The sequence below is a fragment of the Bos taurus genome, chromosome 9 (assembly GCF_002263795.3).
Source record: "Bos taurus isolate L1 Dominette 01449 registration number 42190680 breed Hereford chromosome 9, ARS-UCD2.0, whole genome shotgun sequence".
NCBI classification, from domain to species: Eukaryota; Metazoa; Chordata; class Mammalia; order Artiodactyla; family Bovidae; genus Bos; species Bos taurus.
The window spans coordinates 96371128-96391141 of record NC_037336.1 but is presented as its reverse complement, the minus strand read 5'-3'; the positions used below and the strand labels follow the sequence as shown (position 1 = coordinate 96391141).

At 44.3% G+C, this 20014-nt stretch overlaps 1 protein-coding gene across 2 annotated transcripts in view; it reads left to right on the top strand.

The window, feature by feature from the left end:
• The window catches only part of SLC22A2 (solute carrier family 22 member 2), a 32655-nt gene that overhangs the window by 8831 nt on the left and 3810 nt on the right, over positions 1-20014 (top strand). Inside the window, exons 4-10 of one of the 2 annotated variants that reach the window (XM_002690371.7) lie at positions 1740-1908; positions 4090-4204; positions 5743-5849; positions 7840-8054; positions 8876-8984; positions 9920-10032; positions 13795-13894. In XM_002690371.7, coding sequence (XP_002690417.1) covers positions 1740-1908; positions 4090-4204; positions 5743-5849; positions 7840-8054; positions 8876-8984; positions 9920-10032; positions 13795-13894 — 928 coding nt within the window. Of the gene's footprint in view, positions 1-1739; positions 1909-4089; positions 4205-5742; positions 5850-7839; positions 8055-8875; positions 8985-9919; positions 10033-13794; positions 13895-20014 lie in introns of those variants that run through there. The other variant, XM_059889978.1, reaches the window with a different exon arrangement.

Here is a 20014-nt window from a genome sequence, read left to right as displayed (position 1 = left end):
CCAAAGAAGTAGAACTTCTGCTTTGGTCCTTCTGATGGATATTCAGAGTTGATTTCCTTTAGGATTGACTGGTGTGAACCCCATGAACTTTAGTACCAGGCTCTACAGAGAGAATATTCAATGGGAAACATGCTAGATTTATAAGAGACTTTATTAGTTTGAGTACATCCACTCTAGCAAACCACAGTTATCCTCAAATTATATGCAAGGAAACTGAGGATGCAAGTACTGTGGTCAATCTTGGGCCCTCAGCAAGCCACTTGTGGGACCAGGAATATCATTTACATCCTACCCATTAGGAGCCAGAGCTATGCTTAAGCTCCATGGATTATAGGAGAATATTTGCATTATAACAGCAGGGCATCTTTAAAGTGATATTAAGAAGACTTACCACCACACTTAGATCTTGGGAATTCACTTCATCATTGCTTTTCTTTTGGGCACATTCAAGTAGCATCCACACAAAGGGAAACAGACTCTGAAATTTAAATAATAATAATAAATCTCTCATTTCACACAAGAAAACTAGAATATCTGTGCTTAAAAATTGGCCCAGGAGAGGGGCCAATAAATCTGGGGGATTCTATGAGATGAGGAGGAAATGGCGCCTTTAATACTTTTATGTCCCTGTCACGGTAGTCCCCTGATCTATGTGAGGACAATAAAGAGATGAATGCATGCGGTTATTTGATGAGAAACTTGGTTTCTGAAGACATGACATCGAAATACGTAGCATTTGAATGTAGATTTTGGCCTCTTCTCAGTAATTTCTCCTCCAGTCCCTCCAGTGTTCTTATGGTGCTCTTGCCATGTGCCCTTTTTCTACTTTTCTTTTCTACTTGCTACCCCAAGACCTCATCCATGACCCCAACCACTTTGAAGGACAGATGTTTCCATTTATTATGTACACAATTTCATCTCTCTTTGTAAGTACTTTTGGATAGTTCACAGTACTTCATAGAAATAATTTCAGAGAACATTTCTATTTGGTTTATAAATAGCTGAAATCTTTAACATGATAACCAAACATTTAAGCAAAACTCTGTGGTTCATGGAATATCTGGCATGTCAATTTTAGAATATCTGTGATATAAAAATGACTATTTCCTAAATCCATGTACCATAGACTTCATACATCTGTCATGGTATATGGTGTAGGATAAGGCAATAATTATACCACGTGCAGTGTTATGCCTTTAAACCAGCTCTTAGAGAATAAAAAACCTGATTCATAGGGTTTTCCAATTTCTAAGTTGTGAATACTCACACCATGACTGATTTTAAGATACCAATGGGTTAAAAATCAGCTTGGAAAATTCCTAAAAATTTAAAAATTAGGTCTTGCCAGTCAGTACTAGCTGACTTCGGTCAACTTGGAAACCCACCCCCTAGGTTTTCAAGCCATTTGCACACATTAACAGGATGGCCAAGAAAATGTTTAACTCATGTAAGAGGACATGAGCTATTATACTGAGCTATTCATTTACATGAAAATCATCTATGCTCTAAATTCAATGCTTACTCCATGTAATGTGGGATTATGAGATTTTATATTAACACAATAGCAATAATCATAACAGAATAGGTCCCAAAGGACATTTAAATGTTTCCTAAGAGCTGTATAGAAAATTCTGGAGCTTGGACCACGTTTTCGAGGTTGGCGTTCTAGTTGTCCTATCGTTGGATCGCCAGCTTACTGTCGTACTGACCGGTGCTGACCCTTTGGGTTTTCTCCACAGTTACAGAATTTGTCGGGCTGAGATACCGGAGGACAGTGGGGATTTTCTACCAAGTGGCCTTCACGATTGGACTCCTCGTGCTTGCTGGGGTGGCCTATGTGCTTCCGCACTGGAGATGGCTTCAGTTCACCGTGACTCTGCCCAACTTCTGCTTCTTGCTGTATTACTGGTGAGTCCACGTGGAACAAAAAGGAAAGAAACTGAAATACTACCTTTAGCTAAAAAGGCTGTCTGCCCCAGTGCACACCATCCATCCAGCCTAAGATGTCCGTCACTCTTCTGTTTCACGGGAAACCCAGCTTCAGGGCTGAAAATGACAAGTTCCCACCTGTCTCGCCCTCTGGAATTCAAATGTCCTTTCACTTTGAACAAAGAGCTTTATGACTTGGATCTCACATTTTCACAGTATTTATGTGGTTTTTAAAATTAGCTTCTAGTGGCCGTAACACCCTTGGAAGAGACTGACAATATTACTGTTCTTACTCCGCCTCTCCTCAGAAGAGACTTCAAGATGGAGAAGGTGAAGGGTGACGCTGTTGTCACCACTTGGCCTGCCGGGTCCGGAGCAGACATCCCCAGTCAATCATAGCAGTTTTTATCCCAGATTAGGCCAATGTGGCACCCCAGTCAGACCATACCAATCAATCAGAGTTACCAGAGCAAGTGAAATGTCAGTCGTTCCTGCCCAAGGGAAACATGCAAATAGCAGAAGCTCTCAAAAACTCCTAATGTGAGGTTACCTGAGATAAAGTAAGAAGGGTGCTGGATTATCAATCAAATCTCCTTTGCAAAAACCCACTTATTTAGTTCCTGGACATAGCTACCTGTTCTTCCCATAGGTGCCTTGTCCAAGGATTGAACATCTAAACCCTTTCTAGGAAGCCTGTTTCTCCTCCAAAAGCCAGTAACATTCTGAGGGTGATTCTTAGCTCCTTCCCTCTATCCTTTCTACCCCCTTTCTATCTCTGAATCCACCCCCTTTTTTTTTTTCCTGTTAGGAACTCATTAAAAAAAACTCATTTTTTCTCATTAGGAACTCATGATTTATTGCCTGGCTTTCTGGACAGATTCATAACTGGTCTCTTTGGCATCAGCTTCCCCATCCTCTAGTCCATGCTTCACATTGCATTGAAAAAATCCAGATCTAGCTCATTCCTCTTCAGCTTAAATATTTTTCAACAGTCTTATTCTCTTCAGAATAAAGACCTAATGCTTTAGCATGACAGGAAAGGGCCAGCTGTCATCCAAGTTCTGACCATCTCTGAAGCACTTCTTGCTACTTTTACTCAATTGAGTCCCATTTAGTTTTCTTACAATTCCACAAGCCCCACAATAGAACTGCTTTTTCAAAAGATCACTCAAGATGAAGAGTAGAAAACAGGTGTTTGGGCTGTTTTGTTTTCTTCAGATAAATATTCAGAAGTGGGGTTTCTGGATAATACAGTAGTTCTATTTCTAATATTTTTTTAAGGAATCTCTATACCGTTCTCCATGGTGGCTGCACAAAGTATATCCCCACCAATAGTTCACCAGGATTCCCTTTTCTCCATATCCTCACCAGTACTTGCTATTTCTTGTCTTTTTGATAACGGCCACTCTGACAGGTTGAGGTGACATCTCAACTGTGGTTTTGATTTGCTTTTCCCTGGTGATTAGCGATGTTGAGCATCTTTGCATGTCCTTAGTGGCCATCTGTATATCTTCTTTGGAAAAATGTCCATTCCAATGCTCCGTTCATTTTTGTTTATTTTTAAAACTAAAAAAAGATTTGGCTGTGCTGCATCTTTGAGGCCAGGAGTGGGCTTTCTCTAGTTGGAATGAGTGGCACCTACTCTCTGGCGGTCGTACTCGGGCTTCTCATGGCAGTGGTGGCTTCTCTTGTTATAGAGCACGGGCTCTAGCGTGCGGCCTCAGTCATTGTGGTACACGGGCTTAGTTGCTCCAAGGCATGTGGAATCTTCCCAGACCAGGGATCGAACCCTTGTCCCCTGCATTGGCAGGAGGATTCTTAACCACTGGGGCCATCAGGGAAGTCCCACTCTGCTCATTTTTAAATCAAATTGTTTGGATTTTTGCTATCAGGTCGAATGAGCTCTTTATATATTTTGGATATCAACCCCTTATTCGATATACAGCTAGCAAGTATTCTCTCCCGTTCAGTAGGCTGTGTATTTTGTTGATGGTTTCCTTTACTGCGCAGTCTCCACACAGTTTTACTTCCTCTGTAGATACAACCAAACCTGTCTATGTAAGGCCCCTCCCAGAAATTGGCTTGTGGCCACTGAGCAGGTGGAGGGCCAAGTAGGATTCCCTCTACTTAACAGCACTGATGACAGTTTCTGTGCCCCAGGTGTGTGCCTGAGTCTCCTCGATGGCTGATCTCCCAGAACAAAAATGCTAAAGCCATGAAGATCATTAAGCATATTGCAAAGAAAAACGGAAAACCCTTGCCTGGATCTCTCCAGGTAAGCCAGTGGCTGAAGTGGCAAAGCAGGGAACTGCGAAAAGGAGGAAAAAGCACGCACTGTCTCCGTGGGGAGCCGCAGAAGCGGCCCACCTCCCAGGCACAGCAGGGTACTTCTGTTGTACTAAGATTTGTGGTTCCCAGCAGAATATTTTACACAGATGGAAAACATCAAAGGAAACCAAAAGTCATTTGAAAGTCAAACGAGGAGCTTCTGTCTTGTTCATCTCTTGACTGTGTTGGCCCTCAGCCCCAGTACAGAGGGAAGAATCTTCAAACACAAATAATTCCTTAGAATTTTTTAAATTTTAGATAAAAAGTATCCCAAAATATTTTAAACACCCCCCTGCCTTCTTGAATAGAACAAATCAAAGTGTCCATTTTCCGTGCACTTAGCATTTCACCTTGAGTAGACCTCATCACCTTTAATTTAAAACTTTTCACCTGACAGGACCTGGTAAAGAGAAAACCAAGCTCACTAGGAATTTATATTGACATAGTAGCAAGTAATTTCTGATAAGGCTCTAAGATGTGACCTGTACAAATCTGAGATTGACCTGACATTCACAGTGAGGGACTCAGGGGCCTTTTTTCTTCACTTCCTCTCTGGGTGGTTAGAGTACCTATTTTTTTTTCTGCATAAACAGCTGGCATAGCACTGATTCTTAGAATTCAGATCCTCTTGGAAACTGGCCAGGGAATAAAGCACACGTGGGTCACTGTCTCCCCTCCACGGTCAGAGTTCCTGTGAGGACACTAAGTCCGGTCATTGCTGGTTCCCTGGAGGCTTCTTCCAACACCAACTTGTCCGGTTCAGCATCGACTGTGTGCTTCTAGAGTGGGCTTCTCAATTCACCGGGGGAACCTATGAACATGCATTTCCCTCTGGCTGGGCTGGGGCCAGAGATTTTTCGCTCTTTATTATTTTGATATTTTATTTTATTTATTTGTTTGGCTGCACCAGGTCTCAGTTGAGACATGCAGGATCTTCGATCTTCATTGCAGCATATGAGATTTGGCACGCGGGACCTGGTTCCCTGACCAGGGATCGAACCCAGGCCCCCTGCACTGAAGTCTTAGCCACTGAACCACCAGAGAAGTCCCCAGAGACCTTTCATTCTAACAAGCCCCAGGTGATGCCAATGCTGGTCTGAGTGCCAAGGTCCCTGAGCAGTCTCCTATTGGCCGTACTCGGGTCCGGGTGTGCAGAGAGGGTGTGTCAATGTGCTCAGCCCTCAGGGTCCCTGGAGGACCTCAGTTTTACCCCACCACATTTTGCCAGCAACATCCCATAATATATATGCATGAGTTACCTTGCTGCTCTGTATCCCAGTTTCCTCTTCTGTGAGACGTAGTGAAAACCATAAAATCTAACTTGCAGGGTGGTTATATTGATTAAACGAGTTAATGTGTGCGATGGGCTTACCTAGCTCTGGGCACTTTAAAAGCATTTAGCAAGTCTAGGGTGTTATGCTCCCCGGTGACCCTGGGATGCCGTCATGAAACATACAAGACTGCTGCTCTTGTTTCCGTTCCCAGAGCCTCAGACCTGATGAGGAAGTTGGTGAGAAGCTGAATCCTTCATTTCTTGACTTGGTCAGAACCCCACAGATAAGGAAACACACCTTGATCTTGATGTACAACTGGTAAGGATTATTTTCCACTTTAAAATCTCTCCAAATCCTTTTAATCTCCATCATCCACATAGAGGGAGGGACCAAGAGGGCCTTCAAAACGTAGCCTAGGTCCAGTCAGCATCAGTGGTGGATTGCAAGTGGGCTCATTTATATTTTTGTCAGGCAGATGTTGAAATCAGCTTACAGACCCAACACATAGACCACTACATTCTCAACCTGGGCTTTACCTTAAGAATCACCTGGGAGTTTATAAAATACCAAGGCCAGACTCTTCTCCCACAAAGACATGGATTTAATTGTCAAGGCTAGGAACCAGGAACCAGTAGTTTTAAAATCTTCCAAGTGATTCTAATGTCAAACTGAGACAATTGGTATAGATTTTTTTAAATTGAAGTATAATTGATTTACAATATGTTAGTTTCAGTTATACAGCATAGCGATTCATATATATATATATATATATATATATGATTCAAATTCTCTTCCCTTATAGAAGTAGTAGAAGTAGAAGTGTTAGGCACTCAGTTGTGTCTGACTCTTTGTGAGTCAGACTGCTGTGGACTGCAGCCTGCCAGGCTCCTCTGGCAGGAGTCCATGAGAAGGAGAGGAGTCCATGAGAATTCTCCAGGCAAGAATACTGAAGTGGGCCGCCGTTCCCTTCTCCAGGGGATCTTCCTGACTCAGGGATTGAACCTGGGTCTCCTGCATTGGCAGATAGATCAGATTCTTTACCATCTGAGTCACCAGGGAAGCCCTTACAGGTTGTTAGTAAATATTGATAGAGTCCCCGGTGCTATACAGTAGGTCCTTGTTACATAGGTTAATTGATATGAGTGTAGATCTCTACTGCAAGGCCTTTTCTTTTCCACCTGGATAAAATGTAAATAAATAAACTTCTCAAACAAGACTAGACAGGATTAACCACTGACTCCACATCAAGTAGCAAGTCTGAGCATCCTCACTGCCTGCAGGCTGCTCCAGAGCCCTGGGCTCTGCACCAGCCTCTGCACCACGCAGCACGCTTTCCCTTCACTAAGTGACATCACTGGGATGACACAGAGCAGCCAAATGATGCTTCACAGTCACTGACAGAAGGCGACGTCCCTGGCGGTCCACGCCCCCTCTGCAGGGAGCATGGGGTCGATCCCTAGTCGGGGAACTAAGATCCTGAGTGTCCTGCACGCCACATGGGACAGCTAAACAATAAAGTTTAAACAATCCACAGTCACCGACAGAAGCAGAGCTTAGCATGAGTTAGTTTAGCAGCCTTCACAATATTGCATGCAAAATGCATCGGGGAAACTTGGCCTCATTATCCACATATTTTCCATTGCAGACATTGAACGCTTCCAGTCAACAAAACCAGAAACATCATCTAAGTCTTGTCTGTGAATGGATAAACAACAGGGACCTACCATATAGTGCAGGGAACTAGATTCAGTATCCTGTGATCAACCATAATGGAAAAGAATATTAAAAAAGAAAGCATACATGTATACAACTCAGCCACTTTGCTGTACAGCAGAGACTGGCACAACACTGTAAACCAACTATTCTTCAATTTTAAAAATTAATTAATTTTTAAAATGTTGTCTGTATCATGTCAGAAGATAAATCATCAAAAGTGGGGCTGTATCCATTTGGGAATTTGCTTTCCACTTGGTCTCCTGTGTTCCTAATGTTTGGATTAAGTAGTCATTAGAAGACCAGAAAGAGAAAAGATTAACAACCACTAATAACCTGAAACAGTTCTACTAAATAAATCCTTCCAGTAAGACGTTGCTTCTCACCTTTCAATTTGGCCAGGGAATGTTAGCCTAATTCTTTCCCTTTCCAGACTCTGAGGTTACAGCCAGTCACCGTAATGGGTCAGATGGTGTAAAAGCAGTGGGATGGAGGGAAAGCCATAATAAGATGACAAGGAAAGGTGTCCTACAGTCAAGCTTTCGGTGACTTGCTCACGGTGCTTGTCTTGATCTGAGCTCTCCTCTTTGCTCAGGTTCACGAGCTCTGTTCTCTACCAGGGCCTCATCATGCACATGGGCCTTGCGGGCAGCAACATCTACCTGGACTTCTTCTACTCTGCCCTGGTCGAGTTCCCTGCTGCCTTCCTCATCATCCTCACCATTGACCGCATAGGTCGCCGTTATCCATGGGCCGTATCAAATATGGTGGCGGGGGCAGCCTGTCTGGTCTCGGTTTTTATCCCTGAGGGTAAGTGCCCGGCCAAGCTGGGGTCTTGTCTGCCAAGGCCCTGAGAAGGGGCCAGGGGCGGGGATTTGGGGGCGGGGCGTGGGAAGCACAGCCCTTTGATAGGAAGACCATGTTTTTCAGCGTGGAAGTCTATTTGGAAAGAATGAATGAAATATCTGGGACTTTCCTGAGTGAACGCATATGGCAACTCTGCCTGTAAGAGCCATGGCACCCCATGATGGCCTGATGTGATATAATCACATCCACTGGTTCTCTGAGTTGGGCTTCCCTGGTAGCTCAGACGGTAAAGCGTCTGCCTGTGATGCAGGAGACCTGGGTTCGATCCCTGGGTCGGAAGGCTACCCTGGAGAAGGACATGGCAACCCACTCCGGTACTCTTGTCTGGAAAATCCTACGGACGGAGGAGCCTGATAGGCTACAGTCCATGGGGTTGCAAAGAGTCGGTTCTCTAATGTAGTACAACAAGAGAGGCTAGGAGGACCCACGCCTCGGGCTATCTGGCTGGGCCAGCACAGAGAGCAGGCTGTTTCTTCTGGGTCACCTCTGTAGACGAAAGCTGGTGGAACTTTGGAAGCGGGTGTCATTCTGGTGTCATTAATGACCGAGGTCTAAAGTGAGGAGTGTGTTAGAACCGTGAGGCTAACACGAGCAGACGCGGGGGATTTTGCAGAACTGTCCTGAGGCTGCAGAAGCGCCGGCGGTGCACTCTTGTCCCGTTCTGGGGGATGCACTATCTCCTTGCCCCTCCCCTCTGCCGCCGAGCCCCGTTGGGCGGCCCGGGAGCCTGAGCAGCACGTGTCAGCCGTGTGTTTTCCGCTCAGATCTACACTGGCTAAGAGTTACGGCTGCTTGCCTGGGTCGGATGGGGATCACAATGGCCTATGAGATGGTCTGCCTGGTCAACGCGGAACTGTACCCCACGTTCATCAGGTGCGTACGTCCCCCTCAGCGCGAGGAGGGCGGCTGGGACATTTGTTTACTGGTGAGAATGACCACAGGTGCCGACAGAGGACAACTCACCTTTCTTAAGAAATTTATTTTATTGATGTACAGTTGATTTACAGTGGCGTGCCAATTTCTACTGTACAGCAAAATGATTCAGTTATACGTATGTACATTCTTTTACATATTCTTCTCCATTACGATTTATCACAGGATATCGAGTCTAGTTCCCTGTGCTAAGCAGTAGGACCTTGTGGTTGATCCATCCTGTATAGAACAGTGTGCCTCTGCTAACCCCGAACCCCCAATCCAAGCCTCTCACGCCTTCCACGCTCCTTGGCAACCACGAGTCTATTATCTGTGTCTGTGAGTCTGTTTCTCTTTTGTAGATAAGTTCATCTGTGTTATATTTTAGATTCCACATGTAGGTGACATCATACGGTATTTGTCTTTCTCTTTCTGACTTCCTGCGCTTGGTATCTCTAGGGAAGGCACCTTCCTTTTCAAGAGGATGGGACCATTTCAAGGCAGTAGGCAGGTCACACCTCACACTCTCCGGCTGGGGTAAAACTCAGGAACCACGTGGGGAGAACAGGAGCCATTGCACGGAGAGGGATGCCCGAATGGCCACAGGTGGGAGAACAGCCCATGCAGGATGGCAGAGCAGAGCAAGGGCAGACGGTGATGAAAGTAAGAATCCAAAATTGGCCCCGCCCCCAGTTAGACATCTTCGAGAAAGTTAATATAAAACAAGTACAGCAGAACATGAATGGAGTTATGTATCGTTTCCGTGCGTTGACAGTACCGTGAGGACTTTCAGCTTGCACCCGTTTTAATGATTGAGGGAGGTATTTAAGACGGGCGTGGGAGATAACTACGGTCCTATGATAAGCAGAAGGAAACATGGGTGTCCCGCGTTTCAGGAACCTCGGGGTCCTCGTGTGCTCCTCCATGTGTGACATCGGGGGCATCCTCACCCCCTTCCTGGTCTACAGGCTCACCGACATCTGGCACGAGCTCCCCCTGGTGGTTTTCGGTAAGAAATCCTCAGAGATGTCCAAAGGAAAACCTGTCTTTTAGGGGTCTCCATGTTTCTACCTCCAAACTAGTGCTCTCCTTGCAAGTCACTACTAAATGTGACTGGTAATTGGTACTACTATTAATGTGGCAACTCTAGTGTTACTAACAGCATTAGCAGCCGCTAACACTCAAGTCTGGGAACCCACGAGGACTCACGCCCATAGAGCTGCAAAGTCCAGGGCGAGTGAGGTGGGGGTTTCCTTGAAGAAGACCCTCTCCCCTCACTGCTGTCTGCCTCTTTGTCCAGGAACTCATTCTTTCTATCTCCTCTAGGCCCAGACATTGGAAAATCCAAACTCTTTTTACTTCCTTACTTCAAAAGAAGCAGTTAAAATTTTGCCAAGGGCAATTTCAACACCCAGGGGAAACAAAGGCCAAGACTGAGAGAGTGCAGACTTCCCTGGCCGTCCAGAGGTTGAGACGCCGCGCTCAGATACAGGGGGCCCAGGTTTGATCCCTGATCAGGGAACTAGATCCCACATGCTGCAACTGTAAGATCCTGCATGCTGCAGTGAAGGCCCAGTGCAGCCAAATAAGTACATTTTTAAAAAAAGAAAGAAAACGGGTTACATGACAGGAACACCCGTGGGGGTGCTGGCGCCCTGTCCTCAGGTTCCTCAGCGATTAGACTGAAGCATCAGGGGCACAGTCCTGCCCGCTGACCCTGAAGGAGGTATGGGTGCTGAGTGCATCCCTCCCGACCAGCCGCAGGAGAGAATGGGAGGGATTAACCTAATCATCACCGCGTCCTGAACCCTAAGTCTGCAGACTGAGAGGGGCTGGGATCCTGGGAGGTTCCGTTCACCCAGTATCCACTGCCTCTTCCCCCAGTGGCAGACAGAGGGACAGGTGCCCTCCTGGGCATCCGGCAGACACGGCTCCAGATCCACACACGTAACTTCACCCTCTCAATGTGTCAGCCCTGGGGTCTCCATGCACCCACTCCTGTCTTCTTTAAGACTCCTTCCGAGTCTTTGTTTTAATTTGACAGAAATGGAATGCTTTCCCCACGGGCATACAAGACCCAGTCTGGGGGAGGAAGGTACAGACTGTCTCAGATGACAACAGAGGGACAGCAAATGGCTTTCCCCCAATCCTGCGTGTTGTCACACCCAAGTGTCTCTGCTCATTCCTTCTGCTCGAGGGACTTGTGAGGGCAGAAGTTTCCACGGCTGTAGATCTATCAGCAAAAACTCCAAAGCATTGAGAGAACTCACCCTCGAAAGAGACCTGACTAATGTTTCCATGTTCCACCTTAATAACAACAAGATGGCCAAGTTGATAGAACATGAGGTCTCTATCCCAAGGTAGGCAGAGTGGCTGGGAGCCCCGGGCCCAGACTCCTTCCTCCCCCAGAACTGGCCAAGGGGCCTGACCCCAGGACCCCCTTTCCATCTTGGGAGCACGTTCTGGTCTCTTCCTTACAATCCAACCTTGGCCACTCCCCTAGGTTGGCAGTGAGTGGTCCCTGGGTCTGAGGGATATTTCTGGGTAGAAAATAGATACTCCTTAGTATCTATTTTGTTTCTCTTAGTACCATTTAACAACAACAACAACAAAAAATATGCGAAGTCCAGACCCAGAGGAACTCCCCAGACCTAGATCCTCCTTTGGGCCCTGCCTGTCCATCAAAAAGATAAAGGATTTTAATTGCATTTCAAATTTGAAGTAAGCAAAGTGTTAGTGGCTCAGTCGTGTCCAACTCGTTGTGACCCCATGAACTATATATAACCTGCCAGGCTGCTCTGTCCAGGGGATTCTCCAGGTGAGAATACTGGAATGGGTAGCCATTCCTTTCTCCAGGGCATCTTCCTGACCCAGGGATCAAACCTGCGTCTCTTGTGTCTCCTGCATTGGCAGGCAGGTTCCTTAACACTAGAACCACCTGGGAAGAAGACAATTCCTGATTTTATATTGCTGGTAGTTTCCTTCTCTCACCAGCTTTTAATAGCTAGCAGGAAGCAAAACGAGCAGTTTTACACTTTTTCTTGCTGCTGCTGCTGCTAAGTCGCTTCAGTCGTGTCTGACTCTGTGCGACCCCAGAGACGGCAGCCCACCCGGCTCCCCCGTCCCTGGGATTCTCCAGGCAAGAACACTGGAGTGGGTTGCCATTTCCTTCTCCAATGCATGATAATAGTGTTCAAATTGTGCTCTAGTAATATCCAGAAATGGTCATCTAGAAGCTTGAAAACCAACACATGAATACATTGGAAAAGTTCATGCCACGGGCCAGGCACTTTTCTAAGCACCTAACAAATATGAACTCATTTCAGCCCCATAACAAGCATTTGAGGTGGAGACATCATCCCACACTCTGCAGAGGTGCCTGGAGTATCGGGAGATCATAGAGCTTCTCGGGGCTCTACGACCAGTGCTCGGGGTGTCAGCACTCGGGGTGTCAGCACCCTGGTGCCCAGAGCTACAGCCGGTGCCCTGAACCACTGCGCACTGGAGGCCTGTATTTCTATTTCAGTTTTAAGGGTGCAGAAAATGGAGTCCAGCAGGCATTTTTTTGAAACCCCTAAATAGTAAAAAACCCACATCCTACTTCTTGCATTCTATGACAGAAAATATATAAAGATGTACCCTGGTTTGATTCCTGGGTCGGGAAGAACCCCTGGAGAAGGGATAGGCTACCCACGCCAGTATTCATGGGCTTCCCTGGTGGCTCAGATGGTAAAGAATCTGCCTGCAATGAGGGAGACCTGGGTTCAACCCCTGGTTTGGGAGGATCCCCTGGAGGAGGGCATGGCCACCCACTCCAGGATTATTGCCTGGAGAATCCCATGGACAGAAGAGCCTGGTGGGCTATAGTCCATGGGATCACAAAGAGTTGGACACGAGTGAGTGACTAAGCATGGCACAGCACGTGTGTGTGTGTATGCACGTATATATATATATATATATATATTTTATGTATATATATGTATTTGTGTGTGTATATATATTCTTTTTATGTATATTTAAGTATATATATATGTATAGATATATATTGTCTTTTTATGTCTATACACACATACATACATCTATATACATTTAAAGTCTATATATAGATATACATAAAAAATACATGCAAATATACATAAAGATACTATATATACACATAAAGAGACTATATATAAATGTATACATTTAAAAAGCTATATATATTAAAAAGAATATATATATGTGAATCACTTTGCTGTATGCCTGATATTAACCCAATGCTGTAGATCAACTATACTTCAGTAAAATAAAAAATAAAAAGCAACAATAAATAAAAATAAAATAAAAAGCCTGGCTATACCATTTAATGCCATTATGAAGTAATATGTGATTCATTACTTTTATTTGCTGGTAACAATCCAAGTTTCTAATTCATTTTCATTACTAAGTGCTTTATATTGGCAGGGCTATATTCTTTCTTTTCTTAGCATTGTTTTTTTTCAGAGTTATTTTCTAACTCTAAAGTATCTTAATATCATGGCAATGTTCTCTAGCCTAGAATAACTTTGACTCAAAATGCGAAGTATTTCATTTCCCTATAAGGAATTGTAATTCAGCGGAGTTTGGAACGGGCTAAATATTTATGATGGAGAACAGGGCAGTCTGAGATGGCAAAGGAATCTGTAAGTATAGGAAATCATCAAAAACATTTTTTTAAGAAACAAGGGGAGCTCTCATTACAGAAGCGGCACGCATCAACCCTGAATGTGATCTTTGTCTGTTTGGCTCTCAGCTGTGGTTGGCCTGATTGCTGGAGGATTAGTGCTGTTGCTCCCAGAAACCAAAGGGAAGACTTTGCCTGAGACCATTGAAGAAGCTGAGAACATGCAGAGGTAGGGAGTTGCGATTTCTTCATGAACTATTCCATACATGTTTGGGGAAAACGCTGTAGCCGGCTGAAAAGAAAGATGATGGTGAATCTGTCCCTCCCACTGTACACTGAGATCAATTCAAATGAAAGCAAAGATTAAAATGTACCAACAAAGAAACAGTAAAAGAGAATGAAGATATTATAGGAGAAGCCCTTTACCCTTTCACAGTGAGGAAGCCTTAAAATTTGACCAAAAATATCCAGGACCCATTAGGAAAAAAAAGTTCACCTTCATAAAAATTTAAAACTGTGTTGAAAAACTTCCATAAGCTAAAAAAAGATAAGCAAACTTAGAGAAAATGTCTACTCCTCCATAAAGGGCTAATTTTCCCAATGTATAAAGAGTACTAACAAATTCATAAGAAAAATGACTCAGTAGGAAAAAATGGACAAAGGACTTGAATACATAATTTAGTGAAAAGAAGGAAAAAACAGCTCTAAAATATATTAATATGCCCAATCTCCTTCATAGTAAGAGAATTGCAAAGTTACCCTGCACTATTATCCCCTGGGATTGTCAAAGATCAAACTGCTTGAAAACATCCAGTGGACCCTTGAACAGCACAGGAGTGAGGGGTGTCAACCTCCTATGCAATGAAAATCCACTTACTTTCAATTCCCCCAAAACTTAATCGCTAATAAGTAAGTAAGTAAGTAAGTAAGTGTTAGTCACCCAGTCGTACCCGACTCTTTGCAACCCCATGGACTGCAGCCTACCAGGCTCTTCTGTCCATGAGATTTTCCAGGCAAGAATACTGGAGCGGGTTGCCATTTCCTTCTCTAGAGGATCTTCCCAACCCAGGGATCAAACCCTGGTTTCCTGCACTGCAGACAGATTCTTTACCAACTGAGCTATAAGGGAAGCCCCAGCTGCTAATAATCAGAAGCTTATGAATCACATAGGGCAGTTCAGATATATTTCGTATGTTGTATGTATCATATAGTGTGTTCCTACAGTAATCTATAGAAAAGAAAATGTTATTAAGAAAATCGTAAGGAAAATAAAATACATTTACAGTACTATACCGTGTTTTTCAGGCTTCTTAGGTAGCACTAGTGGTAAAGAACCTGCCTGCCAGTGCAGGAGACATGAGAGATGCAGGTTCGATCCCCGGGTCTGGAGGATCCCCTGGAGGAGGGCATAGCAACCCACTCCTATATGCTTGCCTGGAGAATCCCATGGACAGAGGAACCTGGCAGGATACAGTCCATAGCGTCACACAGAGTCAGATACGACTGAAGCAGCTTAGCACTCACACACCTTGTTTATCAATACTGTAAATTTATAAATTTACATCATCTGTTTATAAGACAAATCATCTATCAGCACCTACATGAACATGTTCCTATATGATACAAACCACTGTAGAACTTCTCTGATGGCTCAGTGGTAAAGAATTGGCCTGCCAATGCAGGAAACATGGGTTCAATCCCTGATCCGGGAAGATCCCACAGGCCACAGGCCGCTAAGCCCATGCACCACAACTATTGAGCCTGTGCTCTAGAGCCTGGGAACCACAACTTCTGAGCCCACGTGCCACAAATACTGAAGCCTGCACGCCCTAGAGCCCGTGCTCCCCAACGAGAGAAGTCACCGCAATGAGAAGCCCGCATGCCACCATGAAGAGTAGTCCCTGCTCACCAAAACTAGAGCAAAGCCCACGTAGCAGTGAAGACCCAGCACAGCCAAAACTAAATAAATAAAATTAAAAAGGAAACATGGTAGATTTTACGTGTATTAATAACAAGTGACATCAAAAATGAAAAGATAATATAAAAAAGAAATCCATATTTATTTACAGATATGGTGATTCATGGGCTTCCCAGGTGGCTCAGTGGTTAAAAAAAAAAAAAAATCCACCTGCCAATGCAGGAGACACAGGTGTGATCCCTGGGTCGGGAAGATCCCCTGGAGGAGGAAATGGCAGTATTTCCTCCAGTACTCTTGCCAGGGAATTCCTATCGACAGAGGAGTCTGGCAGGGTTGCGAGTCAGACACGACTTAGCGACTGAATCACAGCCACCATGTATGACTCATGCACTGATACTAGAGCGGTGTCTGTGTGGTTGCTGTAAGGCTGCCTGCTGTAATTGACTGATGCTATCACCCTCCACTGCTCACAGCAGCCTAGCCTATACACGAATGAATGCATTGATATGAAATTTTTGTGCCATACAGTATTACAGTCATATTCATAATACAGCATTGGAAACATTTGTTACACTTTTTTAAAAAAACCACTTACCTGTGATGGTAGGCAGGTTCTCCAGTACGATCAAGAGAGGCATAATGTAAGATAATGTAATTCTTTGAAAGCAAAATTATAAAACAATAAGAAAATGAATACATTATTAATTTTGTATTAAATATCACTCACCTTATGCCTATGTAGGGATAGACTAAAGTTTGTGCCTGCATGCGTGCTCAGTCGCCTCAGTCATGTCTGACTCCTTGCAACCCTATAGACTGTATCTCTCCAGACTCCTCTGTCCATGTGATTCTCCAGGCAGGAATACTGGAGTGGGTTGCCATGCCCTCCTCCAGGGCATCTTCCTGACCTAGGGATCGAACCAGCATCTCCTCCATCTCCTGCCCTGCAGGGGAATTCTTTACTACGGAGCCAGCAGGGAAGCCCAGACTAATGTCTGCATATACTTTATGCATTCATGATGTACTTAACTTTTTCTTAGTTTTTTCAAAATTTCTAGGCTACATATTTCATCTGAGAGTTTTTCAAATTGTCACAAATTGCCAAAAATTTTTCAACTTTTTTATAGAAAAAAATCCACACGTAAGTGGACACATGCAGTTCAAACTTGTGTTGTTCAAGGATCAACTGTACTGTGCTGGTAAAAGATGTGGAGAGACAGGCAGTGTCCTTAAAACATTTCTGATGGGCAGTATGACAATAGTATCAAAATTGTATATGTGTGTACTTTTGTATACAGCAATTCCATACTTGTAGAAATTTATGTGTGTAAAATGGTGTTTGTACAGGATTATTCATTAAAGCAATTTTTATGTATCAAAAGAGTGAGAGTAACATAAATGTCGATCGATTGGGAGACCAGTTAGGTAAACTATGGTAGGTCATTCAGTAAAACACTCCATGGTTATTAAAAAGAATGAAGCACCTTGATATATATATATACTGATATGGAAATTCTCCCAGATGTATTATTAATGGGGAAAAAAAACAAAACATAGAAAGGTATATAATCATTTGTGTACAAAGAGCAAAATACATGTATATGAAACTTAAATATATATTAAACATATATATAAATTATATATACAATTTATCTTTGGAAGAACATGCGTAACATTGATCGTCTATGGAATTAAATGGCTATGGGATGTAAGTGGAAGGGAGACTCTTCAGTGCATACTTTTTGCACTCTCTGAACACATACAATTCTATTTTAAAAGTTACCTTAAAAATCAAAAATAGAGACTTCCCTTTCAGTTGGTACAGCCAATGCAAGGGACACAAGTTCGATCCCTGGTCCAGGAGGATTCCACTTGCCACAGAGCAACTAAGCCTGTGGGCCGTAGCTACTGAAGATGCACACTCTAGGGCCAATCAGCCGCAACTACGGAGCCCATGTCCCACGACTACGGAAGCCCCCAGGCCCGAGAGCCAGGAAACCGCAACCACCGAAGCCTGCATGGAGCACCTACTGAAGCCCATGGGCCTAGAGCCTGTGCTCCACAACAAGAGAAGCCGCCTCCGTGAGAAGCCCCGTGTACCGCAACTAGAGAGCTGCCGCTGCTGGCCGCGAGTAGAGAAAGCCCAAGCACAGCAACAAAGACCCAGGGCAATCAAAAATAAATAGATAAAAGAATTTTTTAAAAATCTACATACAGAGAAACATATATGACACACTCCCCCATGAATCTGTTTATGTGACATGCTTAGCTATAACTGTTTGTTTTGTCCGTAGTCCATTTTCGGCCCACTGGCGCCATGAATTGAGCTGAATTGTACCCATGCTACAAACCCTTCACATTTCACATATTCAGTACTTGGGCAAAGGTCACAGCAGAAGAGTTACAGTGGTCTGATGCTTTTCCTAGAACTTGGAAGAGGCTTTGAATTCAGCCAGAGGTCATACCCTAGCAGTTTATGGGACACCGGGGTCTCAAGAGCTTTGCCTGGCCCACATAATTTTTTTAAGTGGGAAATTCCACATAAACTGAATTTCCAGAATCTGTTTTTTTTTTTTTTTAATCAGAGAATTGGGTAACACTGAGCAGGCAGTTTCCTCCTGTTGACAGTTTGGAGGAGCTGAGTGGTGACAGCTCTGCTCTTTGAAGGGCATGCCTGGGGAGCCAGCCACAGGCCTGCCTTCCCTACGCTTGGTGCCTAGGACACTTGTTTTCCATCTGGTGAGTGTGGACCTTTGAGTTTGAGAGCTTTGATCTTGATCAACCAACCCCCACAGACCTTGTCCAATGCATCTTCCCGTGCACGTGAGTGCTGCTCCTGGAGGACAGAAATTCTACATCATTTATGGTCGTGTCCCTAGAGCTAAGCATAATCCCTGCGCACAAAGAGCAGGCGCTCACCAAATATTTGTGGAATAAATGTAGAGCTCCTTCCACAGCGCCCCTGTGTGGGGTGCCCCTAGGTTTTCCCCTGCCAGTTCCAGTGTCGGCAAGGCAGCAACATGTGATGGTGAGGAACAGGCCTGGTCTGATGCCAGAACCCAGCCTCTGTGCACTGACTCTGAATTCAATCTCAGAGACAGAGTTTTGGGGTAAAGTTGAAAAGAATAGCTTTTTTTGCAGGTGCCAAGCAAAAGTCCAGGGCAGCTAGTGCTTAAAAGACCCAACCTTCCTGAAGATTTTCAAGGAAAAGTTTATAAAACAAGGTGAGGGAAGGGGGTTATGGGGTGTGTGACCATCTCATGGACATTCTTCTGACTGGTTGGTGGTGAGGTACTTGGGAGTCAGCATCATCAACCTTCTGGTTCCAACCAGTCTGGGGTCTAGAGTTTTGGGGCAGCATAGGTAGTTTCTTCCATCTGGTGGGGTTTCAGTATCTGCAAAACAGCTCAAAGGACACAGCTCGGAATATTATCTATGGCCCTTGAAGAGGAACTAAAGGTCCTTGACTTTATTTAACAGTTAGAGTATTATTTTGTCTTGGTGGGCTGTTTTTTTTTTCTGCATTTTCTCACTTCTCTGATTGAATGTATTCTTTGACTAAAGTTTTTCTACAGACAAAGGCAAGTGGAGGTCATGGGTGGCTGTCTATTCTGGAAAGGCTTCATAGGGTCCTGCTGGGCTATGGGTCCTCATATTTCCTATCATGTTATCTTCACTCCACTAGGGCTCAATTTTTCATCTGTCAATGGAACAAGAGCTCCTATTCATTGAATTTTTTGTAATGATTAAATGGGACTTCCCTGATGGCTCAGCAGGTAAAAAAATTCCACATGCAACACAGGACATGTGGGTTTGATCCCTGGGTAGGGAAGATCCCCTGGAGAAGGAAATGGCAACCCACTCCAGTATTCTTGCCTGGGAAATCACATGGACAGAGGAGCCTGGTGGGTGGATAATGCATGTAAAGTGCCTGGCTGTTAGTAAATGTTCAATAACCACCAAGACTATTCATAGAAGTTTTCATAGCTGTTTTACAAAACAATAAAATAGGTACCCAGATGGTTTATTGGAAATCAAATTTTTAAATATATGCTGAATGGTTTTGAGACAGGGAAGTGCAACTCAGTGATATACCCATATGCCTATACTTGAAAGAATTTTCCATTTTTATCAGACTGGTTCAAAGTAGGCTAAAGAGATACTGCGCAATATTATTCCTATTGTTATTTTACGTTCTTGCTAACTATGCCATCTGCAAATACATCTATGAAGATCTGCACTTCTCTGTCCTCTGTACTGTGTAACCCAGTTCACCTTTCAAAGACAGAAGAGAGATGAGTAGGGTTCAGAGTGTGACAGGAGGAGCATGTGAGAAGATGGAGACTGAAGCCGAGTCGGGTGGAGGCTCCCATTCAGAGAAAGATGAGGAGGGGCCAGTTGGCAGGAGGCAGAGGCGCCCAGGAGAGGGGG